Genomic DNA, 27829 nt, shown 5'->3' with positions numbered 1-27829 from the left:
CAGAGGATACAAATCAGGCCCTGTGCTAACAGCAGAGAGCCTGATGTGGGGCTTGAACCCACAAGCATGAGATCATGACATGAGCTGAAGTCGGATGCCCAACCAACTGAGTCACCCAGGTGACACGCCAAGCATTCTTGAATTCAACGTGATATTTAACATTGGTTTTTTGGGACTAAACATTTACCGAATATCTGTTTACTCACATATAAATACCTCACTAAAAACTAATTATTTTAGCCTTGCATATCATTTATTCTTCTTGTTGGTAGAATTGGTTCATTTGCTGATAATAAATCGACATATATTTGTATTTTTAAGGGGAAAGATGATTCCAGCTGAGTTAAAGAAAAATATATTACAAGCTAAGAAAAAGACCACAAATGTATCAAGTGTTTGAAAAGAGTCCAGACCTCTATCAATATTCAACCTACAATTTAAAACATCATTTTGAAGAAATAGTTAAACCTGACTAAAAATTTGTTTTTAACGTTTATTTATGATTGACAGACAGAGAGACACAGAGCGTGAGCAGGGGAGGGGTAGAGAGAGGGAGAGACACAGAATCTGAGGTCGGCTCTAGGCTCTGAGCTGTCAGCACAGAGCCCGACATGGGGCTCGAACTCACGAACTGTGAGATCATGACCTGAGACGAAGTCAGTTGCTCAACCGAGTGAGCCACCCAGGCACCCCTAAAGCTGACTTTAAATCAAAAGAAGGTTTAGCCCATTACTCTAAATAAACATTTTTAAATTAATACCTACTAAGGAAATCACAATTCTTTAAAAGTTTACTTATTTATTTATTTTTGAGAGAACAAGTGGGGGAGGGGCAGAGAGAGAGAGAGGGAGACAGAGAATCCCAAGCAGGCTCCCCACTGTCAGCAAAGAACCTGACACAGGGCTCCAACTCATCAACTGTGAGATCATGACCTGAGCAAAAATCAAGAATTGGATTCTTAAACAACTGACCCACCTAGGCATCCTAAGGAAATCACAATTTTTGATGCTATTAACTTCGTTCAATGATTTGGGGCAAACCGTTCTTTGGCTTTGATAAGAGATGGACAAATTTAAAGTGACACGGTATGGTAGATTTGTTCATTTTTCTGTGGTCTTGCCAAATTTGATGCCAACTTTTCTTTATCTGTCTCTGGAAATTATACAGAAGGTGTTGGAACTCATTAGAAACCTAAAACTTTACTATGTCACGAATAGACAAATGATAATTCATAAGAGGAAATTTTAAAGTGCATTGTTCTTATAAGTAACATAATGATAGCCAAGTTTATAATTATCTAACATAGCAATTAGAGCTTCATCAACGTTTGAAATAAATTTAACATGGGAAAAAGCCACTGATGCTATTTAAAAAGAAATAATTCATATAAGAACACATATCCTTTGTATCTGTAGGCAGCTTGGGGGGGGGGGGGGGTGGATTGCTGTTGTCCAGAAACCGCTCCCATAAACTCAGTGGCATTGAAAGGTGAGACCCGCGCCATTTTTTGTGAAAATCAAAATAACATTTGCAGGATTCTGTTCTCTTTCATTAGATTCTAAGCACTAATTGGAGCTGTTTTATCACCTAGGGCCAACTCTGCGACCTGGAATCCACATAAACTCACGGGCGTCCCCCTTCAGTGCTCTGCTATCCTGATCCGGGAAAAAGTAAATGCTTTCTATTTTTAAGTAGAGCCATCATGGATATCTTGGTAATGACTAGCTTCGCTGTGAATGTTTAAAACCAAAATAATTATGGCCTCACCGAATTAACACAGTGCAGCACAATTTGCCCTACTAAAGAAAACGGATCCTTCCCCCTTAATCTTTAAGTATCAGCCACCGGGTAATGGAGGTGCCACAAAACCAAAGAGTTGTAAACACAGGTGGTAACCCAGTGTGTGGATAAGATCTGGGCCGACACAATGGACAGTGATGAGGTCTACAGAGGACTTGATCATTCATGCCCCACTTATTAAAAATGCCATGAACAAACAAAATATCTCTTAAGGATCAAATTTGGCCCACGGGCCCATTTGGCATCTCGGATTATAGGGCCAGAAATATGGCTCATTTTAAATGTAGAGAACGATGAATAACTGCAATATATTTTCAGCATAGAAAGCACAAATTTATGGGTTGCATGACATGATTTTCTGCTTATATGTTTTTGCATTTTATCTCCATCAATAGTAAATGCAAGGCTACACAAAGAGATAAGCCCATGATCTCCTCCAAGGAGAGATACAATTATAAAATTCAACCTGGGAATCCTTGTCTCCATGTAGTTGTCAGAAATGCAAATGCATTTTATGTAGTTTCATTTATAACTTTGTTTTCTTTCTCCCTGACTCACAAGCAATTCAAAGAGTTTGGATTAAAAAACAAAAAAAGTGTCTGTGTTCCTATTACAAACCGCCTTCACTAGCACGCCTCACTTTTTATTTTTTTTTAATTTATTTTTATTTGTTTTTCCAAAGTATTTAAATTCCAGTGAGTTAACATACAGTGTAATATTAGTTTCAATTAGTGTGCAATATAGTGATTCAACACTTCATACAACAGCCGGTGCTTATCACAAATGTGGCCCATCACCTATTTGTCCCTCCCATCACCTATTTAACCCATCCCTCCCCCCAACTTCCTCTCTGGTAACCGTCAGGTTTTCTCTATAGTTAAGTCTGTTTCTTGGTTTGCCTCTCTCTCAAGCATAAAAAAGGATGAAATCTTGCTATTTGCAACGACAGAGACGGAACTAGAGAGTATTATGCTAAGCAAAGAAGTCAGTCAGAGAAAGACAAATTTCACTCATATGTGGAATTTAAGAAACTCACTCACCCTTGAGTACTCAGCGCCCACTTTATCTCTTCGGAGAGAATCTTTACTGTCTCCTAGTCTAGAAGGTTCTCAGCAACGCAGACGGGAACTTTTAGCTCTGCTTTAGATTCTGTTCAGCTGGCCACATGGCAGCAATATTCCTTCAATATCCCATCAATAAAATGGCAGCTCACCCATGTTTGAAGCCTGCAGATTAACAGGCTACTCCTTCCTGTCCACTCCTGAGTGTCCAGTACCCGGAAATTCTAGTTTGCCTTGCATATGTCTTCTTTAAGAAGTGTCTGAGTTTGCTCCCCCTTCCTACTGCTAACAGGTGTGTTTTCAACGTTCAGATTTCTGATACCTTTATGTTTAGGACTCAAATACCAATATTTTTCAGTCTTCCCCGATTTCTCCACCCATAGTGAGTATGTTGAAATAATCCATTTTATTCTATTATTACATGTTGTGTGTTCCTCAGAGAAGTCAAGTTGTTGTTTTCTTGTTTTATACTTCTTTTTTGCCTTTTCCTGAAGATAGATAGATGGTCGCTAGAGGTAGAGCAGAACCCCCAAACTACTCAAACTACCCCCAAACTTACTGTTTTTAAGGTCATTGCTGGAAAATAAGCCTATTTTAGTGTAGCTTTAAAATAAGAGGGACAGGGGCGCCTGGGTGGCGCAGTCGGTTAAGCGTCCGACTTCAGCCAGGTCACGATCTCGCGGTCCGTGAGTTCGAGCCCCGCGTTGGGCTCTGGGCTGATGGCTCAGAGCCTGGAGCCTGTTTCCGATTCTGTGTCTCCCTCTCTCTCTGCCCCTCGCCCGTTCATGCTCTGTCTCTCTCTGTCCCAAAAATAAATAAACGTTGAAAAAAAAAATTTAAAAAAAAAAATAAAAAAAATATAAATAAATAAAATAAAATAAAATAAGAGGGACATTTGATTTTTATCTTTTAAACCATTTGAGTGTCTCAGGTTGTACATAACGCCATTTTGACTCATGCCTTAGTGAGCAGTGTAAACCAAGTATATTCAATATTAATGAATACATTTTCTGATGCTGAAAAGGCACCTACAGACCATATACTTACTATAAGTATATATATTTTGCTGTAATTGTACATAAAATACAATTAAAACTAATTTCCAATATCTTTTACTTCATTGTTGAAGGGGAAGGCAATGCCATTTGTTTTGAAATGAAGTGCTAATCATGTCAGTCTCTTTCATTCATAAGGACATTTTCACGGTGCAAAATTGAAACCCATTCAGTGGCTTCTCATTGCTTTTTGGATGGGATTAAAATCCCTGACGTGATCCCCAAGGCCTGGGTGGTACATACCCTTCTCTGCTCTCCCATTCACCTTCTGCTTTCCTCTGCTCTTTGCCCTTGAGATCATTTGACTTGCCCTTACTTCCAAGAAGGAGTCATGCAGCCATGCAGCTTCTCACATATGACCTTGGCATGAGTTTTTCCTTCTGTCTATCAGGGTCTGGTTCTGCTTATGTCTCCCACACCCTCCCCCAACATCTTTCTTGTTTGGCTCTTACTGAACTCAAAAATGACTTTTACCCAGAAGACTTCACTTCCTCGACCTTCAGACTAAGTGAAATCCTTGATCCTTAGAATATTAGAATATTAGAATATTCTCTCATAACACCCTGAAACTCCTCCATAGCATTTATCCTGGGTACAACTTCACATTCACATATGCCCCATTGTGTTTAGTACCTAACTCTGCCCTTACCCCACCCAACCTCATGCAACCCAGATTGTAAAGTCAGCGGGGTAGAGGATTTTCACCCTTGCTTACCTCACACCCACTGACCCGGCAGCGCGTGTCAGATTGTAGGTAAATATGACTAACTATAGCTTAATCGTCATATCAGAATAGATAAAACTTAAATATTGATTATATGGTTTTAAAGTTTTTTAAATATTTTTTCCCATATTGTTCATATAAATCTATAAAGTATTTTTTTAACTTTTTTTTTTTTTTTTGAGACAGAGAGAGACAGAGCATGAACGGGGGAGGGACAGAGAGAGGGAGACACAGAATCGGAAGCAGGCTCCAGGCTCTGAGCCACCAGCCCAGAGCCCAACGAGGGGCTCGAACTCATGGACTGCGAGATCATGACCTGAGCTGAAGTCGGACGCTCAACCGACTGAGCCACCCAGGCGCCCCTAAATCTATAAAGTATTTTAAATAGTTTCCAACTCTTGCCAAACATAACATTGAAAGGGGAGTTTGAAGTAGACTAGAGAGAAAATATTTACATGTGTAAATAGGACACTTAAGATATAAAAACACTATGTACTCTTTTTTAAGGTATCATTTCTATTCCTTTTCCCCCAAATACTTCAATTTTTACCATCACATTGTGCTCCTTTCCCTAGATCCACAAGCCTATTCTAAGGAAAAAAAACCAGAAAACAAAAAAAGTGTGAGATTTCTCCTTTGAAGTTGGGTTTCCACCAACTTCCAGAGAAATTGCCCTTTTGTCAGATCCCAGATTCATCACTATTTGGATATATGACCTTAAAAATTGCTTAATATGTTAAAGTATCAGTTTCCTCAATCTATAAAATTGATACAACAATAGGACCCATGCTATGAGTTTTCTGTGAGGCTCAAATGATGTGATATTTGTGAAGTGCCCAGTATGTAACAAACACATAATAAATCTATTGTTATTTGCTTCTTGCACAAAAGTTACGCTTGATGTGCCTTTAAACGGTCCCCTGTCAGTGCACACAGATTTAGCCTCGCTTATGCTGTTACAACACACACCCTTTGAGAAAAGCCTCTCTTTGCTGGGTGACGGGAAACATTTCTTTGCTCTAGTGATTACTTTTTAACCATCCGAAGCAAATGTGTCTCCATCCTTCAACACTGAAGAGGAACATTTTCAACATCTTTTATGTGAGAAGCACAAAATTAAGTGAGTGGATTACTTTATTCTCTACCTACCGAGACTAACAGGGCAGTGTGCTGACTGGCACCTATCGGCTGATTCATGGGATAGTTTCGTTCAAGTGAACGAGGCCCTCAATTCTCATTAAGACGTAATAATAGGAAATAATCTCAAAAGAGCAAAACATCGAGGCCTTTGAGAAAAGTTCAAGAAAAATGGATAAATTTTGTATTAATCCAATTATACCACTTGTTGTTCCAGATAAACCCAAAGAACAATAGGATATACCAAAATCCTAGAACAGTAACATATTTGTTTAATATAAAATAAACAAAATCCTATTTAAAAGTGCACACACTGAGTAACGTATAGAATTGTTGGGTCACTGTCTTCTATACCTGAAACCAATAGAACACTGTATGTTAAGTATACTGGAGTCAAGACACAAAAACTTAATACAATTTAAAAAATAAAATTAAAAAAAACGAAGGTAACACAGAGTGCATGTAATTGAAATAAACAATGGTGGTTTCTTACTGAGAGGTATATAACCTACGTGTCGACATATTATTCCTTTTTTCGGGTCTTCTGGAAGCATGCAACGAGATGCACGCTGCTTATCTTTTCCAGTCAGATAAACTCTACAATGTTGACTTTGACACTGGGGATAAAACTATTCAGTGTGGCCGACATGTTGATGTCTTTAAGCTATGGCTGATGTGGAAAGCAAAGGTAGGAGTTTGTCATACCTTGTATTAGGTCCTGTTCATTTGGATGAAGAGTATAGACTATTCCTTTTTTTTTTTTTTTTTAGAGTTCTATTTGGGTGTCTTTTCCAAAGTTTTATATTTTTCCACACATCTCTCAAGAAAAGCGCTATATTTCTAACTGCAGATGACAAGCTTGGCTTCTCAGGTATAAATTCTAATGGGGGTGGAAAAAAATTTGGTATGTTCCATCATTATTATACGCTCTACTAAACCATGGGAATAAAAATCTATCAGGAATATAAACTTGTCCACAACTTAAAAAAAAAACAAACTTTATTTTTCCCCCTCTACTAATTGGAAGTGTTAATAGTCAAGTAAACTTGAAGTCAATATAGATTCTTAGAGGTGAACCCTTATTTATCACACAGGCGTACAATCTACCTTATAGTCAAGGTCAGCAGATAGTCTCTCTAAAGATGATAACAACATCAGGACATGTTCTGTGCCTTTCTCCTGCCCTTTGTTTATAAGCTTTAATTTAAATAATTGGCATGCTCTTAGAAGCTATTTCTATCATTCCAGTCCCAGTGCCCCATAGAAAGATGGACACTGGGCTCTGTGTAGGTGAAAGCTTTGACGTGAACTACCATCATCTATAATATCTTACCAAACCCTTCTACTTAATTTGAAGGTTTTGTTTTGGTTTTGGTTTTGGTTTTCGGTCAGAAATATACTACCACAAAACCAGAGACACCACTTTTTGTACAAGTCACCCGGCAATGACCTGACGTCTAGTCAACACTCTGACTCAAGATTACCAGTAACTCGGGGAGACACTCGGTCATTAGTTTGTCTTGGGAGTTTCACCGATAATTTTTATTATTCAAAGATATGCATTCTGTAAGTTCTTTTCCTGAAGATTTTTAAATAGCCAATTTGGAAATTTTGTTAAACTTGCTTTAAAAAATATTCCAAGGTCAAATTTTAACAAACACAAAGCTCCAAATTTTGTGTCGATCTCCCAGGCACCGATAATCCAAATATCCCTCAATCTGATTCGGTAAAGATTTTATTTATATAAATATTTTCATGAACTTCCTGAACTCTGTAAGAGGTTGCCACTTCTGCCATAGCTTAGCTGTCAGTCACAGCAAATATGGTGGCTTAGCTTAAATGGGCATATACACGTAGATATTTGCTATCAGGTCTATTCTTGAACTCACAAATGCTCAATACGTATCACAACTTTAAAAAAATGATATACTTAAGGGATTATGCAAAGGATCATATAGTTCATCTATTCCTTTATAAAGTAAAGAAGTGGCATTCAAACTTTTTAACACAATCCACACTAAGAAATACATTTTATGTTGTGGCCAAATAACATGTTCACAGACACATAATTAAAACAAGTTTCGGACAAACACCTTCTCATATATGAAATCCTCTAATGTTTTCTATTTCACTCTATCTCGTTGAAAGAAAAGCTGGTGTGACCCACTTAACTGGTTCTATTACCCACAAATGGCCTAAGGCGTGCAGTTCAAAAGGCACAGATGAGCTCGTTTGGCCTGGATTGAGCCAGACCATCGGAGAATTGTGTACTTGAACCATCTCCTTTGGCCCTCTATAAAATAGACGTGCCCAATGAATTTTTAATAGCCGTATTTATTAACTTCATCCTTCCTGTAAACACAAGGTTTCCCAGTGAGAGGAAGATCAACTGTTTACTTAGAGAATATCTCAGTGTCAGGTTCCCACACCCTGTTTCCACCTCAGGACAACATGGTGAGGCCATGGCACATCACCCTACAGGTGCAAAGGAGATTTATTTCCCAGGAGAGGGATCCTGCAATCAGGCAATTGGAATCGTACACGTGAGCTGGCGTACCCACTCTGAGAGAGAGGAAGGGAGGGAGAGAGAGAAAGGAAAGGAAAGAGAGTTTATATCTACTCCTGAATGTTATGGAATCTTCTTTCCGTGTTGGAAAGAAAGTGTCTATCCCATTCAGCCCCAGAACGAAAGCATTTGACTCCTGGAGAGATAAGAAAGCTTTTATTACCCTTTCAATGGGAGCAGATGATTACATAAAACTCAGTATACACTGGAATGGAAATGCTTTTCCAATAGGAAAACATGTCTCACACTGGAAATCAAGTTCAGGAAATATCCGTGGCAGGTTTGAAAGGGACGAGTTGACTTGCAAGTCTGAAAAATTCTGTTTTGTCCTCCTTTGCTCAAATTACACAATGGCTACTTCACTGATGGCAGAAAGAGGAACCATAGTTAATGAAATTCATATTTTGTATACGTAAAATTAATTACATAAAACTGTGATAATTTATAAAAGTAAGAAGAAAATCATATAATAATACAAGATTCCACAGACGTTGACTATATGTGCAAAAGCAAATATAATGTGAAAGCTTCTTTTTACATGGATTTTCTACATGGGTTGAACTGGTTTTGGATTCATAAAATCAATGTGTTTTGGCCAGGAGAATGTTATCGGGAGATTAATTGTCCAAAAGCCCCATCTGCTTCTCTTAAATTCATAATTACATCTGCCCTGGGGCTGTTTTCCAAAGTTTTTTCCCAGCCAGTGACCGAGCATGTCAGGGATTCTAAGGCATTCATTCCATTCCTGAGAAGCACAAGACTCTTCCGACAGCTGACTTAGTGCAAGGCCTCCTGGTGGCCTTTCTGGATTTTCTTACTGTCTTCCACACAGGTATTTTCACTAGTCAGATCCTGGCACCTTTAATCTCTTCATGATGTCTGCATTTTGGAGAACATGGGCTAACAGAATCCAATCAAACTTAAACTAGAAGTGCCATTGTCTTTTATTATTATTATTATTATTATTATTAGTTTAATGTTTATTCACTTTTTGAGAGACAGAGACATAGTGTGAGCAGGGCAGGGGCAGAGAGAGAGAGGGAGACACAGAATCCCAAGCAGGCTCCAGGCTCTGTGCTGACAGCAGAGAGCCCAACGTGGGGCTTGAACTCACAAACTGTGAGACATGACCTGAGCCAAAGTCAGATACTTAACCAACTGAGCCACCCAGGCGCTCCTGCCATTGTCTCTAATATTCAGTCTTTGCAGATTTTTTTTTACAGAACTTAAAGATGCATTTGCAATATGGACACATACCATGATATTTTTTAATGTCCATTCAATATGCATGATTGCCACCAAAAGTTCTAAATGGAAAATTCTTGGAGATTAGTAAACACTATGGCAACCACTTCCGTGATCCTGGGCCCATTTCTTCAGAATCAAAAGTAGGAGGGGCACCTGGGTGACTCAGTCAGTTGAGCATCTGACTTCGGCTCAGGTCATGATCTCATGGCTCATGGGTTCGCGCCCTGCGTCAGGCTCAGAGCCTGGAGTCTGCTTCCGATTCTGTGTGTGTGTGTCTCTCTGCCCCTCCCCTGCTCATGCTCTCTCTCTCTCTCTCTCCAAAATAATAAGCAAACATAAAAAACAATTTTAGGGGCGCCTGGGTGGCTCAGTGGCTTAAGCATCCGACTTCAGCTCAGGTCATGATCTCACGGTTCGTGAGTTCCAGCCCCGCATCGGGCTCTGTGCTGACAGCTGGAGGCTGGAGCTTGCTTCGGATTCTGTCTCCCTCTCTCTCTGCCCCTCCTCTGCTTGTGCTCTGTCTCTCTCTCAAAAATAAACATTAAAAAATTTTTAATTGTTTTGAAAAGTAGGAACATTCTTCATCAATAATTTCTATTAACTTTTCTGCAAGCTTTTCTTCTCTCCTGTTGAACTGTTTATAGCTTCCCCCTGAACCAAATTGCCCTCCGCGAAAAATCTCTTGCATAATATCAGATGATGAAGTGGTTATCACAAGAAATTAGCCCATTGATACTTAATCATTCCTATTCTTACACATTTCAAATGCTAACAATGTCTTTTCCAAATGAATGTTTGCTTAAAATTGTGAGAGTTGTTGGTTCTAACTACATATTCATATAATTAAATTTTGTACATATATGTGTATATATAAACATACATATTATACATATGTACATATTACACACAATATACATATATATTTCCTGTAGAGAAAGGCACTGAAGGCATTGAAAAGGACAAGGAGTGAAAGAAACAAATTCTGCGGGAAGCAAGTTTTGGTTTCAACATAAAGTGTGGCCTCTTGGGGCTCTTAGCACCCCCATTTACTCAGTTGTGTTTACCTTGCACTTGCATCGAGAGTCCCAGAGCTCCCACATACCATAGGACCAGTGGGGTTCTGTGCTCATGGGACATTGCAAATGCTGTGTGTGAAGGGGATGGCAGACACGGAAGTTCCATGTGTCTCCTTAGCTCACATGCACGACCCATTGTCTCCTAGGGACCCTTGACTTACTTTACTTACAAATACAAGTCCAAGGTAAAATGTTAAAGAATTTCAGGACAGCAATGGCGGAGAATGAAATTAAGCACCAAACCCTTCTGGAGCGTAGGGCCTGGGTGACTGCACAGGTTGTAGGCCCATGAAGCCAGCTCTGATTCCAAAGGCTTATGTGTTGAGAATCCGCTAGAATAACTGTGAATGCATACACTCAACTTGGGCAGTAGGTGTAAGGGCCAAAGCAAAGAGATGAGTAAGGAAGCAATTTGAATAATGTGGGAGAGAATGACCAGGCCGGCAGAGCGGCACTGGGTAGGTTAAGGTTTATTAGATTCTAATTACATTTTGAAGGTAAACATAATGAAATTTGCCAAAACATTAGATGTGGGGTATGAGAAAAAGGGGATGATCAAATATATGAGAGCTTTAATGCTTTGGGTCTTAGTAACTGGGAGACCAAATTGACATATTATCGAGACTGGGAAGACTTTGGGAAGAACAAATTTGCGTAGAAAGATGAGGAGTTGACATGTCATTTTGAGATGTTCATTAGTCATCTCAGTGGAGATTTGAATAAGCCGTTGAATATATATGTCTGAGGTTCAGAGATAAGGTCTCAGATGAAAACAAGTGGGAGAGGGGCGCCTGGGTGGCGCAGTCGGTTAAGCGTCCGACTTCAGCCAGGTCACGATCTCGCGGTCCGTGAGTTCGAGCCCCGCGTCAGGCTCTGGGCTGATGGCTCAGAGCCTGGAGCCTGTTTCCGATTCTGTGTCTCCCTCTCTCTCTGCCCCTCCCCCGTTCATGCTCTGTCGCTCTCTGTCCCAAAAATAAATAAACATTGAAAAAAAAAAAAAAGAAAACAAGTGGGAGAGTCACCCCCTGTATAGTGCTTAGTGCCACGAGACAAGCGGAAGTAACCACAGGCAAGCAGGTGGATGGAGACACAGACTGAGCAAGGTTTCTGTGCCTCGACTGCTCACTATATAGGGTTCTTCTAAGAGTAAGTTAAAACAAGTGTATAAAGCACTAAACTACATGCCTGGGATGGAGCAGAAGTTCAACAGCTGTTGACTTTTTTTGAGTTTGTTTATTCTGAGAGAGAGAAAGAGAGAGAGAAAGAGAGAGAGAGAGAGAATGAGCAGGGGAGGGGCAGAGAGAGAGAGGGAGAGAGGATCCCAAGCAGGCTCCACAATGTCAGCACACAGCCAGATGAGGGGCTTTGTCTCACGAACGTGAGATCATGACCTGAGCCGAAGTCAGATGCTTAACCGACTGAGCCACCCAGGTGCCCCTGTTAATTTTTAAATACATTCTGCCTGTAAGTATGCCAAGGGCTTTATTTGTAGTATTTTCCCATTCCTTATTACATTACATATCATTTTTTTAATAAATTTTTTTTTAACGTTTATTTATTTTTGAGACAGAGAGAGACAGAGCATGAATGGGGGAGGGGCAGAGAGAGGGAGACACAGAATCTGAAACAGGCTCCAGGCTCTGAGCTGTCAGCACAGAGCCCGATGCGAGGCTCGAACTCACGGATCATGACCTGAGCCGAAGTCGGCCGCCTAACTGACTGAGCCACCCAGGCGCCCCTACATATCATTTTTTAAAATTTTGCTCTACATAGTAGACAGATGAAAATTACATGTCAAAATATTTAGAGAACACTTGTAGATCTAGGCAACTGAAGTGTAGAAAGCTAAGTAACTGGCCTTAAGTTCATGGACGGTAGGGCATCAAAGTGGGATGATGATCTGGAAATAAAAAGGAAGCGATAATGGAGGACACCTACTGGTAGTAAGATGATAATCACATTATTTATTTAAATAAGTACATTTAATTAATGTAAATCAATTTCAATGTAACTTAAAGGGATTTACATGAATGGAAACTTTATTTTGATTTTTTTTAAATTACAGGGAACCTGTGGCTTTGAGGCACAGATCAACTGACACATGGAACTTGCAAAATACTTCTGTAAGGTTTTAAAGAAAAAAGATAACTTTAAGCTCGTGTTTGATGCAGAGGTAAAGATGCCTTTTTTAAAGTTTTTGATAGTTGAATGGATTTATACTTTGCTTGCTGAGTATTCTTACCTGAATCTTACCTGAGATCATTTTAAAAGTATACTTAGCAATTATCATAAGTATGTTGTTCTATCTAAATGGAAATCATTTAGGTTTTAAAACCTTTCTCATATAAGTTCTATGCCTTACAAGCCAAGGGTCCAAAAGACTTATCTGGTGATTATATTCAATATTTTCATTTTTAGGACAATGAAAACTATTTGGTTATAATTGCTTTTCTGATTTCTCTGGCACAGAATAAGAGTAATGTAATTGTTCCTAGCTTTTTTTTCTTGTATGTTACAATACGCAGTTGGGTTTCTGGACAATAGATGATATGAGAGAAAGTGGACTTTAAATTATGATAATCTTTGGTAGATCGTTATCAAGACACTAAGGGGACGTTAATGAAAAAACAGATTTTTGCCAGCATTATGGCCATTTTCCTCTCTAAGTCCTAGTCAACCATCCATTGGCTTTAAGTCATGTGAGTAAGAGCAAATGTTTAGAAACAAACGTGCTTGGTCTGTCTTCAAAATTGTCTCCCTCTGACAAAACTATGATCTTAATTTCTGTGAGTCTCTTGCAGTCTTACGTGGAAATTGGAAGCAAAGAAGTCTGTTTGTTTTTAATACTACACATCCTCTAATAGTTTATTTCCTCTCCAAAATAAGCTTAAATTTAAGTCAAGTATTCTTAGGTTTTTAATCTATGTGAAAGGCGTCCAGACATTGAAGCCGGAAAACTTGAATTCATCTTGAAGGGCTAGCAGAGGTTAAGTACATCTGTTAAAGATTTTGGAAACGAAAAGCCTCCTATCTGTCCCCACAGCCACTGCTTTAGCGAAGTCTTCTCCATTCTCTCCTGACTTACTCTAACAGTCTAGGATTCTAATATCTAATATTCCTCTCTCTTCACTTGTTCTCTCCTCTAATCCACTGTCCACATCGCAACCCAAAGGATCTTTCTCAAATATGAAACTGGAACTATCATTGTTTAGTTAAAATCTTTTGAGGAATGGTCATGGAACAGATGACTGAAGATCTCTGGGAGAACTGATAGACCAGGTGAGAATGATCTAACTAGATAGGAAAATCATCTAGAATTGTGGTATGAGGGCTTTTTGAGAAAGAGAGCAAGAATCTGAGAGAGACTGGGCACTCTGTGAGGACAGTGACGATTTCTGTTGTCTCTGTCTAGTGCCTGATGTCTACTGGGCCCTTAAAAACTATTTTTAAATATATTAACAATGAAATTCATTAAAATACCCCTGAAATACTTAAGGAATTAAGTAGAATTTTAAGGATATTTATAAAATCTTTATGTTTGGTTTAGCCTGAGTTCACCAATGTCTGCTTCTGGTATTTCCCACCAAGACTTAAACACATCCCAGAAGGTTTTGAAAGAGATCAAGAACTCCAAAAGGTAAATGCGTGTGTGTGTGTGTGTGTGTGTGTGTGTGTGTGTTGCTTTTAATTTTAATAATGCCTTTTAAATAATGTGTCTGCATCCTTAGTTTGATTGGTTAGTATAAGTGGTCATGTGGTCCCAAGCCACTGATTTAATACTTGTATAGAGATGAGCTTAATCTCAACATATCAGCCATTTTTCAAATTAATCCAGTCATAATTTATATAATTGAAAAATATTAATTAAGTTCTCAATATGCAACAGGCTGAGTTTCCTACCCTTTGCTTAATCCATTCACCGGTTAATGTATGTCAGGTGTTCTAATAGGAGTTAGAGGTATAAAACGAAATGGACAGAATCCCCATCCTAAATTGGCTAGAAAGCTTAGTAGGAGAAAAGACAAGAATAAAAATAACAACAATTCCTAACAGCAACAGAAGAGGTAGTTGGAGAAGTATTACAAAATTTGAGATACTTATCATAAGGTCATCTGAGCAAGAATGTAACATTTTAGTAGAGAACGATGAACGATAATAGCTGAAAAAACAAATCCAAACGAATATCATAACAAGGGGGATTTTGTTTTTTACTTTAATGATATATGTTAAAATGAAGACGATCACCATTATATGTAACTTACCACATATATTTGTTGTAAGTTTTCAACCCATCTTAAGCAGACATCACATAAGCATGTTTTATTTTGAGTTATACTAACATCACAACCACTTCTCCTGGGTTAATGTGAGGTGCCCTAGGATAAACTGAACACTATCTGATATCAGGGTTTAAGGGCTTCAACTTTAAAAAAAAAGATGCTTATTTCTGTTCAGAGAGAAAGCACGTGCAAGTGGGGGAAGGGCAGAGAGAGAGGGAGAGAGATAATCTTCTAAAGATTTTTCTTTAATGTTTATTTATTTTTGAGAAAGAGACAGAGCACGAGTGGGAGTGGGGCAGAGAGGGAGGGAGACACGGAATCTGAAGCAGGCTCCAGCTCTGAGCTGTCAGCACAGAGCCCGACGTAGGGCTCGAACTCACAAAGCGCGGGATCGTGACCTGAGCTGAAGTCGGACACTTAACTGACTGAGCCCCCCCAGGCATGCAGAGAGAGAGAGAGAGAGTCTTAAACAGGCCCCGTGCTCATCTTGGAGCCCAACGTGGGGCTCAGTCCCATGACCACGAGATCCTGACCTGAGCTGAAATCAAGTCTGGTGCTCAATAGACTGAGCCACCCAGGCACCCCAAGACCTTCAACTTTTTATATCATCAAAATTCCCGGGGCGCCTGGGTGGCGCAGTCGGTTGAGCGTCCGACTTCAGCCAGGTCACGATCTCGCGGTCCGTGAGTTCGAGCCCCGCGTCAGGCTCTGGGCTGATGGCTCAGAGCCTGGAGCCTGTTTCCGATTCTGTGTCTCCCTCTCTCTCTGCCCCTCCCCCGTTCATACTCTGTCTCTCTCTGTCCCAAAAATAAATAAACGTTGAAAAAAAATTTAAAAAAAAAAAAATTCCCCTGGGTTTGTGGGTTGTCAATTAAGCATCTGACTTTGGTTAAGGTCATGATCTCACAGTTCATGGGCTTCAACCCTGCGTCAGGCTCTCCGCTGTCATCAGGGAACCCTATTCAGATCCTCTGTCTCCTTCTCTCTCTGCCCCTCTCCTGCTCCCTGTCTCTCAAAATTAAATATTTAAATTTTTTTTTCAACGTTTATTTATTTTTGGGACAGAGAGAGACAGAGCATGAACAGGGGAGGGGCAGAGAGAGAGGGAGACACAGAATCGGAAACAGGCTCCAGACTCTGAGCCATCAGCCCAGAGCCCGACGCGGGGCTCGAACTCACGGACCGCGAGATCGTGACCTGGCTGAAGTCGGACGCTTAACCGACTGCGCCACCCAGGCGCCCCACAAAATTAAATATTTAAAAAGAGAACTCACGGGACTTGTAAGCCCTAAGTGAAATTAAATATTTTTTTGGTTTTGTTTTTTGCTTCTCATATACCCCTTATTTAAATATTTTAGTTTGAGGCAGGTATTAAGCGAAGCTCTTCAGGGGCGCCTGGGTGGCGCAGTCGGTTGGGCATCCGACTTCAGCCAGGTCACGATCTCGCGGTCCGTGAGTTCGAGCCCCGCGTCGGGCTCTGGGCTGATGGCTCAGAGCCTGGAGCCTGTTTCCGATTCTGTGTCTCCCTCTCTCTCTGCCCCTCCCCCGTTCATGCTCTGTCTCTCTCTGTCCCAAAAATAAATAAATGTTGAAAAAAAAATTTAAAAAATAAAAAAAATAAAAATAAAAGCGAAGCTCTTCATTCTTGCTTTTCTAGATATGTGTGATCTTCCACTCGGGCAATTACTACCGATCGAGAACTAGTGAGGCACATATTTACACAGACTTGCAAGTGGGCTCCTGAGGTACACACAGCTCGTTTAGCAGACAGGTGACCCTCCTAGGGCTCTGTACATGTTCCTGGATGGAAGGCAAGGAGGAGACCATGAGACGATTCTTTAAATTATTGCAGGCAATCACTAATATCTATTATTTTATGATCATCTTGCTTGATTGAAATATTAAATAGGGAAGGACATTACACGAACTGTCTGATTATATATATATATATATATGTTTGCCTCTGCACTGCCAGTATATTAGACTATGGGGAGGTTAAGTCACGGATGGCATCTGTAGCATTTCAAAAGTAAACTGTGTGCGGAAGCTGAAGTTACTAGCAGAGGGGCAGGTTAAGTAGTTAGAGAATGCCCTCTTCTGACTTTCCCGACTGTCAGTGCTACTTTGCCCTATAATAACAACATAAGAGTGTATTAATGTGGTCCACCGCCACACGCATGCTGTCGTCTGAGGAGCCATACAAGACAATGACACTGACAGAATTTGTTTCTGTGCAATTTACAAAGAAACTATGCTTTGCTGCAAAACAGTGACCTTGCAGAAAGACTCAAGACGTGGTACAATCCTTCAAAGGATGAAAGTCATAATACCAAAATATGCTACTATTTTTCCGTTTCCTACTTCATCTCACCTCTTTCTCAGGTACTTCTATTCGAATTGCCATATAAATGTAAGCAAAAATGTCACACCACCTTTTTTTTTTTTAATTTTTTTTTCAACGTTTATTTATTTTTGGGACAGAGAGAGACAGAGCATGAACGGGGGAGGGGCAGAGAGAGAGGGAGACACAGAATCGGAAACAGGCTCCAGGCTCTGAGCCATCAGCCCAGAGCCCAACGCGGGGCTCGAACTCACGGACCGCGAGATCGTGACCTGGCTGAAGTCGGACGCTTAACCGACTGCGCCACCCAGGCGCCCCATACACCACCTTTTTTAATGCATTCTAGCACACATCATTTTATGAGTTTGGTCATTGTGAATCACGGAGTAATGAGAACCACAATATGAATATAGAACATGTTAGAGTTTTGTTTTTTTTTTTTTTTTTTTTTTTCCTGTGCTAAGCCTCTTCTTAAAAATTATCCCTGATAGTTTAAATTGCCTGCAGTTTACTTGGAACTGATGATAGTCATGTAGCCATCTAGAATGTGGGAGGGCGTATACTTATAAAACCACCTTTTAATAATATTTACATTTACACACAGATTGCTCCAAAGACGGTTCATAGAGAAAGGCACAGCCATGATAAGCTACCAGCCATGCGGAGACAAAGTAAATTTTTTTCGAACGGTCTTTTCCAACCCTGCCACCAGACGAGCAGATGTTGACTATCTCATTGATGCCACTGAAAGGCTTGGAAAGGATTTATGAGACTTCAGTGTGAGCTTGAATACAAGTGTGAACAGCAACTTTAAAAAAATCTTTTGCTGAAGATAACAAGAAAGGAATACCACAAATGTATCCTCTCTTTTAGAACTTTTGATTCTCTTTTATCCTTTGCTACTAAGATGATGAAAGGGAAGCCGGTTCACTGAAGATCACAGATGACTGATAGATAGATAGATAGATAGATAGATAGATACATTCAAGTTTGTTGATATATTTGTATTTTCATTAGTTCAATCAAAACTATTGAAAATCTGTCAAATATCAGCTACTTCTCTTGGGGTGTTTACAGCACACTAGTAAGTAAGAAAGACAAAAGAAATCCCTCCTCTTGTAAAGAAAGACATTCCATTGTGGACATTCCGTACCTTAGCATATATTTACATGCTTGAAGTAATTGGATAAAGCCTTCCTGAATGGAAGTCATTTTCAATATCATGTGGTAGTATTCTGTCTCTGTAAAAAATAAAATGAAACATACCATGTTTCTTTCCCCTTTTCAAACAAATCAGGTGAATAAAATGGTCTCTATTTTGGAGCCAAGAGTCAGGAATGACAGAGGCTGAGATAGCTCCCTTTTGATCCTTGCCTTTTTATTTAGAAGGGACTGTGGGTCTACCATGTTTCTGTGCAATAATTTAATTCATTTTTTTTACGCAACACCATTTAAAAAAAAATATTTATTTTTGAGAGAGCGCAAAGAAGGGAGGGGCAGAGAGAGGGGGGCAGAGGATCTGAAGAGGGCTCTGCGCTGACAAGCTGAGAGCAGCAAGCTAATGTGGGGCTTGAACTCACGAACTGAGAGATCATGACCTGAGCTGAAGTCGGACGCTCAACCAACTGAGCCACCCAGGTGTCCCTCTGCAACACCATTTTTAATGTCTTTAAAGATCAATTGCAGCTCATCTTTTACAGTTCTCCAAAAGTGTATCAGCCATATTTCATAAAATGGAATCAGGCAGCTCCATATTGATGATATCATTAGCGTTTTTCAGCTCCATTTTTGAGATAATAATAGCTAACATTAATTGAGCACTTACTGTATATCAGATGGTATGCTACGCATTTCAACTTGCCCAGTCTCATTTAGTTCTCCATTAATGCTATGGTTTAAGTGATTTATTATCTCCAGTTCACAAATGAGAAGACAGAGATTTAAAGAGTTTAAATAATGTGTTTAACATCATGCTGCTGCTAAGTAATGAAACCAAAATTTGAAGCTAGGTAGTAGGTCTCTTCTCAAGTGTGCGTGACGAAGAATCTGGCAAATGCCTTGCTGCAATTAACATTCACTACCGACCAGTCGAACGCTTTGTCAAATCACTTGACTTAAGCAGTTCTCTTTGCTCTTCTCTGAAGGAATAATAATGATGCCCGTGCTACAGGTTTTCATCAGAATAAAATGGTTATGTTAAATATTTTTTAAAATCGTGTTAGATTTTTTCTTTTACAAAGTGTACATGTATCAAACCACCGTGATGTACACTTGAAATATCTTATGATTTTGTCAATCATACCACAATAACGCTGAAAAAATAAAAAGATTTTCTCAATATAGAAAGAAAAATCAAAAGATTCTGTAACTTCAAAGGAAGCTGAAAACTTAAAACTTAATATCACGTACTGGGAAAAGTGGAGGGAAATACAGGGTTGAATCTGGAGAAAAATATAAAGAGGGAAAAAGCTTAATGTTGTATATATGTAACTCCTTCTTTATAGCCTGTTGACAGTTTGCTTTCCTCCAGTAGACAAAGAAGAAGCTGGACCCAATAAGAGACCCATAGCCTTGGTTGCGTATAGGCTCGGTGCATAATTAATGTTTGCATGGCATATCTGATTTTTTACTATGTCAAATAGAACCAGAGATTTAAAAATATATACTAAGTAAAAATAAAGTTCCATAACATTGTTTGTCTCTTCATTAATCACTCAGGGTTTCAATCAAATACTGTCATGTTTCTTTATTACAGAGGACATTGTACCCTTCTGGTTTCCAAGCTGTGTAGTGTTCATGCAAGTGAAATGTGTAAGAACTTCTATATTTTAGAAATAAAAACACATGAATTGAGATAGATATTCTTTTCAATTGTTTTTCTACCAAATAAATAAGACATTTCAGTCCAAAGTTTTTCTCAGAGGAAACATAAAATTGATTATGCTACAGACTTTGATAGGCTGTGTCTTTGTGACATATAGGGGATGGCAGTTTAATTATCTAAGTGCAATGTATCCCTTGATAAGAATTACTGCTCTAGACAGAAGGGTTTGTTCCAAATGTGATCTCGTTTGTCAGGCTTGGAAACATAAATCTGCTTCTTCCCTATGCATTATGCATGATTGCCTATCATTACATAAAGGTTATCAAAGAGAGATTCAACTTTTCCTTATCAAAAGTGTACCTCAACTTTCTTTGTCCCTGTATTCACGATTGTAGACACTGGTTTTGTTTCTTTTTAATTTTTTTAAATGTTTATTATTTATTTTTGAGAGAGAGAGAGAGAGAGAGAGAGAGAGAGAGAGAGAAAGCTGAGGAGCTGTCAGCACAGAGCCTGACATGGGGCTGGAACTCACAAACTGTGAGATCTTGACCTGAGCCGAAGTCGGATGCTTAACTGACTAAGCCACCCAGGTGCCCCTGGTTTTATTTCTTAATAAACACTTGAAAATAAGAACGTAGTAAATCATAATACTATTTCAATATAATATGCACATTGTGCAGGTTATATGAAAAGTTAGAACAGTGCTTTCTTCTAATATCAATTCTATGAACTAAGCAAATATCTTTTGTAGAGGTTCTAGAAATCTACAGTCTGATTTATTCAGTAGTGCCCTGTTAATAACAACTAACCTAGTAAGAATTATTCTATCTATTATTTTGAGGTATGCAGCATTTTTGATGATTTGGATATCTATTCTACACCGTGTTGAAAACTTGTGACATTTAAATTAAAGAAAGGATGACATTCATTAACCTATGTCACCCCCAACCTCCTTGACCTTGGATTATTTTTTATTTTATGGCCTATCAAAATTATTTTAGTCACAGAACACTTAACCATTTTTCCCACAGCTATGTTCCCTCAAACAAGCATCTGGCATTAGCCTTGAATTACATGAAATAATGTGTGACTTTGCCTTCCATAACTTACAGAAATTTTATAGAAAGAGCCCCTTTCTTGCTGCTAAAAGATTTAGTTTAACATGAAATTTGTTTTTTTTATTTATTATTTATTTATTTATTTAATGTTTATTTTTGAGAGAGAGACAGAGAGACAGAGAGAGAGAGACAGAGAGAAGCAGAGACAGAGACAGAGTGCGAGCGGGGGAGGTACAGAGACAGAGGGAGACACAGAATCCAAAGCAGGCTCCAGGCTCTAAGCTGTCAGCATAGAGCTAGACACAGGGCTTGAACTCAGGGACCATGAAATTATGACCTGAGCCAAAGTCTGACACTCAACCACCTGAGCCACCCAGGAAACCCTAACATGAAATCCTTAAAGGAATATTACCAAGTTGATTTTTTGAACTTTTACCAAACATAATATATTTTCAACACAATGAATGACATTCATTTAACCAACAGAGATGCCTACCAGAGAGACTGTTTCTCTAGAATTTAGGGTACAGTGGGGTAGACCAAAAAAAGAAGTTAATGTATTTCTTACAGTTGCGTTTTCAATTCAAACTGCTGCTACAGAATTGTGCATAACATATAGGCATTTATTCTGATGCCAGTTTCAAGGATGTGTTAGAGGAGGCACAAGCCTTGAGCTCAGAACCCTAAAGACTATTGCAATAATCTAAGGAAGGGTAAGGGCCTATCAGTGCCAACCAATAGGGAATTAAGAGCTATTTAGGAAGTAAAATGGCCAAAATGCGTTGGGAAGAGAAAAGTTCAGAGAGCCTGAAAGGTTCAAACGTTCAAAGAAAAGCTCAAAGTTCAAAAGTTTAATTTCTAGCTTGAGAGACAGCTTAGATCTTAGTAGCACAGAAATCCAGAAGGGAGAGCCTTATTAGTGTGATGTCAGTGGTCTATTTATCTTGCATACCGTAAACAAACCAGAACTTACCGATTTAGAGAGCTTAGCTCTCTAGAAAATACCACATAAACTGTGTACCTGAGTATAAAGTGGAGATGGTTCATGACTGAACAAGCTCCCTTCTGTGTAATTAATGTAGAAGCATGCATTACTTAGAGACTTCGTATGTTAGTGTAGGTCACAAAGCATCCTGAACCAGCATGAAGGGATCTAGGGAACCGTCTGACAATTCCATACCTCTTCCTACTCTGTGCTTCACAATTACTTCCGTCCTCAAGATTCTTAGCACAGCTTCACACTGGACAAGATCTCGGGTTCCTTTGAGTCTCATTTGACAGTCGGATCCCTTGATTTATTTCGGTGATGATCTGGACCAGGAAACTGAGAAGGAATATTTGAAGACTCTGGTCTAGTTAACTCTTACCTATTTCCAGGCAAGGCCCGCAGGTGTGGGCCTGGAACAGGGAAAAAGCACGGAAGCCCTAGGTTAAGTATGAACAATCTCTGTTGCTGAATCGGGTTGCTCGATACCCTTGCCTTCTTCCGCTTTCTGTCCGCCCTTTGTTTCAGCCCAGTTGGTCCTTTAATGACCTTTGATGAAGGGTCAAGGCTTTGGAGTGTTTTTCCCCCTCCCCCCCCTCAAATGTTTGAGTTTGACATTAGTCCTCCATCTAGGTCACAGCTTTTAGTGTTCATTCTGATCAACGAGTCCCTTGCTTTTCCTCATGGACTGTTGTAAGACCCTTACCCCCCAGCCCATGATGTGGAGTGAGGAGTGTGGAGGACCAACCCCAGCCAGTATCTGTGCCTCATCTGTCACCTTCATCGTTCGCTTTCATTTGGATGGTGCCTGACGCTTTCCCTCAAAAGTGCACCTATCCTGCAAGATTCAACCCAAGGTACTTCCTCCTAAGTCTTTCCCCTAGTCCAAAGCCCAGTATGGAATGTGACTACAATCTCAACAAATATTTTACAAGAATATCGGAACTTATTCCTCCAATCCCATGTGAGAGGTCTTATCTCTAGCTCCCCATTATAGTTTTCCTTTCACAAATAGTTAATGGACATTAAATCTTTTTGATCTTCACTCCCATGTGGGATGTCTTCTCACCTAGAAAACAATTTTGCAAGAAGCTCCCTTGATATGGTGATGATAGCAGCTATGCCAATGTTGTTTAAATTACAAATAGGAATAATGGATATCCCATTAAGACATACCTATATATTCTCAAATCAGTGAGCCATTTCTTTTTTTTTTTTTTTTTTTAATTTTTTTTTTCAACGTTTTATTTATTTTTGGGACAGAGAGAGACAGAGCATGAACGGGGGAGGGGCAGAGAGAGAGGGAGACACAGAATCGGAAGCAGGCTCCAGGCTCTGAGCCATCAGCCCAGAGCCCGACGCGGGGCTCGAACTCACGGACCGCGAGATCGTGACCTAGCGGAAGTCGGACGCTCAACCGACTGCGCCACCCAGGCGCCCCTCAGTGAACCATTTCTAAAGAACACAGATATGCCTTAAATTCTGCACCTCATTGGGTATCACAGTCTTATGATCTCTTGACTTCCACCCAGCATTCTAAAATTTCTTGTTAACAGTACCTTTTAATTTTCTTTAAAATTAAGTTTGGTACAACTAACTGCAAACCTTGCCATGTTTTTAATTATAAAATAATGAAATTAGCTTTGGTAAATAAAGTATAACAGAACTGTAGGCTACAGTTCCTTGAGAAGCTGTGTATATTTTTGCTATTTTTACTTTTATTTTTTTTTAATCTAATTGAGTTCTACAACTGCCTGTTTAAATCACTGGTAAATTACATTATGCAAATCCTATGAGACTACATCGAAATAAAAAGGTTTTGTATAGCAAAGGAAAACAGCAAAATATAAAGGCAACCTACTGAATGGAAGAAGATGCCTGCAAATGATGTATCTGATAAGAAGTTACTATTCAAAACATATAAAGAACTTGTGCAACTCAACACCAAAAAACCTAAACAATCTGATTAAAAAATAGGCAGAGGACCTGGATAGACATTTTTCCAAAGAAGACACACAAATGGCCAGCAGACCCATGAAAAGATGCTCAGCATCACTCATGATCAGGGAAGCGCAAACCAAAACCACAATGAAGTATCACCTTACACCTGTAAGAACAGCTAAAATAAAAAATACAAGCAACAACAAGTGTTGGCAAGGATGTGGAGAAAAAGGAACCCTTGTGCATTGTTGGTGGGAATGTAAATTGGTGTAACCACTGTTGAAAACAGTATGGAGGCTACTTAAAAAAATTAAAAATAGAAATACCATATGATCCTGTAAATCCACTATTGGGTATTTACCTAAAGAAATGGAAACACTAATTCAAAAAGATACATGCGCCCCTATATTTACTGTAGCATTATTGATAATAGCCAAGATATGGAAGCAACCTGAGGGTCTGTCGATAGATGAATGGATAAGGAAGATGTGGTGTGTATAATCGCAGTGGAATATTATGTAGCCATAATAAAGATGAGATTGTGGGGCGCCCGGGTGGCTCAGCTCGTTAAGCGTCTGACTCTCGATCCCAACTTGGGTCTTGATCTCAGGGTTGTGAGTTCAAGCCCCACATCAGGCTTCACATCCATCTTAAGTGGGCCTGAAGCCTACTTGAAAAAACAAAAAACAAAGATGAGATCATGCCATTTGAAACAGCATCGATTGACCTGGAGGGTATTATGCTAAGTGAAGTAAGTCAGACTGAGAAAGTCAAATACCATGTGATTTCACTGATATGTGGAGTCTATAAAAACAGAACACCAAATGAATAAAACAAAAAGCAGAATCAGACCCATAAATACAAAGAACAAACTGGTAGTTGCTGCAAAGAAGGAGGCTGAGGGTTGGGCAAAATTGGTGAAGGAGAGTGAGAGATACAGGCTTCCGGTTAGGGAATGAATAAGTCATGGGGATAAAAGGCACAGCAAAAGGAATATAGTCAAGGATATTGAAATAGCAATGTGTGATGTATGGGGACAGACGGTAGCAACACTTGCGGAGAACAGAGCATAACGTGAACTTAGGGAATCACGGAGTTTTACACCAGGAACTAATGTAACATTGTGTGTCAATTATATGCAAATTTAAAAAAATCCTTTGTAACCATTTGATGAAAATGTGATAAGGGCTAACAGTAACACCTAATCTTTGATAGCTGTTTTCCAGTTTAAAATCACCTTGGCATAATTTATTGTATTGTAGCTGATCCTGTTTTCTAAAGAAGGCAACTCTAAAGTCGCAAACTCTAAAGAGGTTAAGCGCATGGATGCCGAAACCAGATTTCCTGGGACCAAATCCTAGCTCTGCCCCTTATAAGCAAGGCAAATCAGGCAAGTTCCCTGCTGTTCACTTTCCCCATCTCTATACTAAGTACTAACGGTACTTCCTCACAGGTTGTATGAGAATTAAATTAATTAGTTTGCATATGTTGCATTCTTTAAATACTTCCTGGAATGTCATAAGCCCACAAAACATGTTAATATTATTGATACCACAAACACAGGCTTTACAGGTGGTTTTTTTTTGTTTGTTCTTTTAGGTAGGTTTCACACTCACTATTTTGCTTCAAATCTCATAGTCTTTCTAGTTCGCCATTCTGCCTTTCCATGTGCAAAGATTTGGGTTAAAGGCATGATGTGGAACAAATAGTCTATAGTTGGGCTTGGAAGCCTAGTGGAAACTTGACAGATGGCAATGTCAGGAAAGGTATGACCTGGAACAGTCTAAAGAAGAAAGATGTAAAGATTATAAATCTGTTACTTAAGTGAAAGGTAGTTCAAATAATTCAACAACACCCCTAAAATTGAAACACTTCTCATCGTACTCTGGTGCAAAGAACACCACCTTTCTGATAAAACGACCTGACTTTATCAGAAAATGTAACATTAATCTAGAAGGAAGACCTATATCCTTATCTGGGGAAGAAATTTTACATGGATTTCAGCCTGAACTATCCTTGATCCATGGTCAGTTTGCCTGTCTGTCTCTTCCGTTAGCATGCATCATGAGCTTAGTGTCTAACAGCTGAGATAACAGCCAGAAGAAAGGCTAGTTTTGAGGATTCTACACCCGATGCGTACCAATATAAAGAGATGTATGAGATATTTATGAGAGATTCAGGGATTTTTGAGACAGCAGGCAAAACACTTGGATCAAAACAATCAATGCTACATTGGCTGAGGTTGGTCCTCTATTCCCAGGCAGGCTATATAATCTCAGCTACAGAGACTTCGTATGTATTTGGAGCTTGTGCTTGGAACCGACCCGTGATTTCAAATTTTCTCTTGGCAACCCTGTAGTCCTGTCTGAGAGCATTTTGCCACCGCGGTCCCTTGGGAGTATTTCATGCCAGAGTTAATCTTTCACAGATAGTAAACACAGTATTTCCAAGGCTCAGCTCCCTTATTGACATTCCTCAAGCCATTTAAAGGTAAATAAGAATAGAAGTGAAGTCATCTCCAAATTATCCTTGGCTTAGTCAAGAGCTAGAGGTATGACACAATTCATAGTTTATGTTAATTCCCTTTGCCCAGATCACATATCTCAGGAAATAATTGGCATAATTAGAAGTGCAACAACCTCATTCAACACAGTTAACTTTAGCATATGCACTCTATTTCAGTGATTTATGGGTAACTTTGAAAATCAACATTACTCAGCCCCTCTCAAATCCTCTGGATTGATTTTTGTATAATTATAGCAAATGCATTCAGTAACTGTGTGATAAATTAAAATTTCCTCGGAACAGATGACTTATGATAATTCAACAGTTCCGGATTTTTGTTACAAGGACTGTATTGAAAATGTAAATGCCCCCAGGAAATAAGATGACAAAACTGTGAAAATGCTATATAGAGTTGTTTTATAGCTTTGTTAAATGTGGTCTCTACTTTTTCCCTCGATTTCCAAAATGAAGAACATTTCTGTGGTTTGGTTTTTCTCTTATGTGAGAGGAATAGTTTTGTATCCTTTTTCTTTTCATTTTGTGCTCACCTTTCACCTCCTAACTCCAAGACCATTAAAGATAGAGACTTCCTGGTTGAGTATTGTGAGACAGGGTTCAGGCTAGAACAAGTTTTCCTTCTGCTTTGATTTGTTCTGGGGTGGTCTTAGTTAGGCGTAAGAAATATTATAATAGGCTGCTATGGGGGAATAGTTGACTCCAGTCTCCCCGCATTCATTCGAGCTGGCTTCCTCTGTCTTGCATTGTCAGTGAGGTAAGGTTAATGCCCTCACCTTGACATGACTTCATTTATTGGTAAATCAATAATTCTGTATTCTTGCATTCATTCAGCCCTTACACACATCTCTTGGAACTTCAGAAATTTCAGGGGCTTTCCCCACACCATGTTAGTGATGCTGGACTCTCTAAGAGAATTGAAACATAATAAGATATGCCACAACTTTTGTGTGTGTGTTTTTTTTTTTTTTTGGCCTTTCCCTACACCGGTTTGGGATTTTTCTGCTCTCTGCATTCACCATCCTACTTTTGCAAGAGAAGAATGTAGACATTGTTCTGGGAATGCAAAATAGAGCAGGCATGTTGGAAAACACTTCGGCATTTTTGTAGAAAGTGAAGCATGGACGTACCGTAAGACCTAGCAAATTCCACTCCTAGGTATTTATCGCACAGGCATAAAAACTTATATTCTTATAAATCCCGCATGCAAATA

The 27829-nt window shown here is 39.3% G+C and overlaps 1 protein-coding gene across 1 annotated transcript in view; it reads left to right on the top strand.

Moving 5' to 3' along the window:
- LOC121032693 (glutamate decarboxylase 1-like) overlaps nucleotides 1-18058 on the top strand; it is a 34752-nt gene extending 16694 nt beyond the window's left edge. Inside the window, 7 exon segments of the mRNA XM_040478483.1 lie at nucleotides 322-392; nucleotides 1416-1488; nucleotides 1592-1669; nucleotides 6315-6465; nucleotides 12733-12840; nucleotides 14215-14312; nucleotides 17893-18058. Of these exon segments, the coding sequence (XP_040334417.1) occupies nucleotides 322-392; nucleotides 1416-1488; nucleotides 1592-1669; nucleotides 6315-6465; nucleotides 12733-12840; nucleotides 14215-14312; nucleotides 17893-18058 (745 nt within the window).
- The last annotated feature ends 9771 nt before the right edge of the window (nucleotides 18059-27829 follow it).

Source organism: Herpailurus yagouaroundi, unplaced genomic scaffold (genome assembly GCF_014898765.1).
Source record: "Herpailurus yagouaroundi ecotype Mexico unplaced genomic scaffold, PumYag 142, whole genome shotgun sequence".
Taxonomy (NCBI): Eukaryota; Metazoa; Chordata; class Mammalia; order Carnivora; family Felidae; genus Herpailurus; species Herpailurus yagouaroundi.
This window is presented reverse-complemented; position numbering and strand designations above follow the sequence as displayed.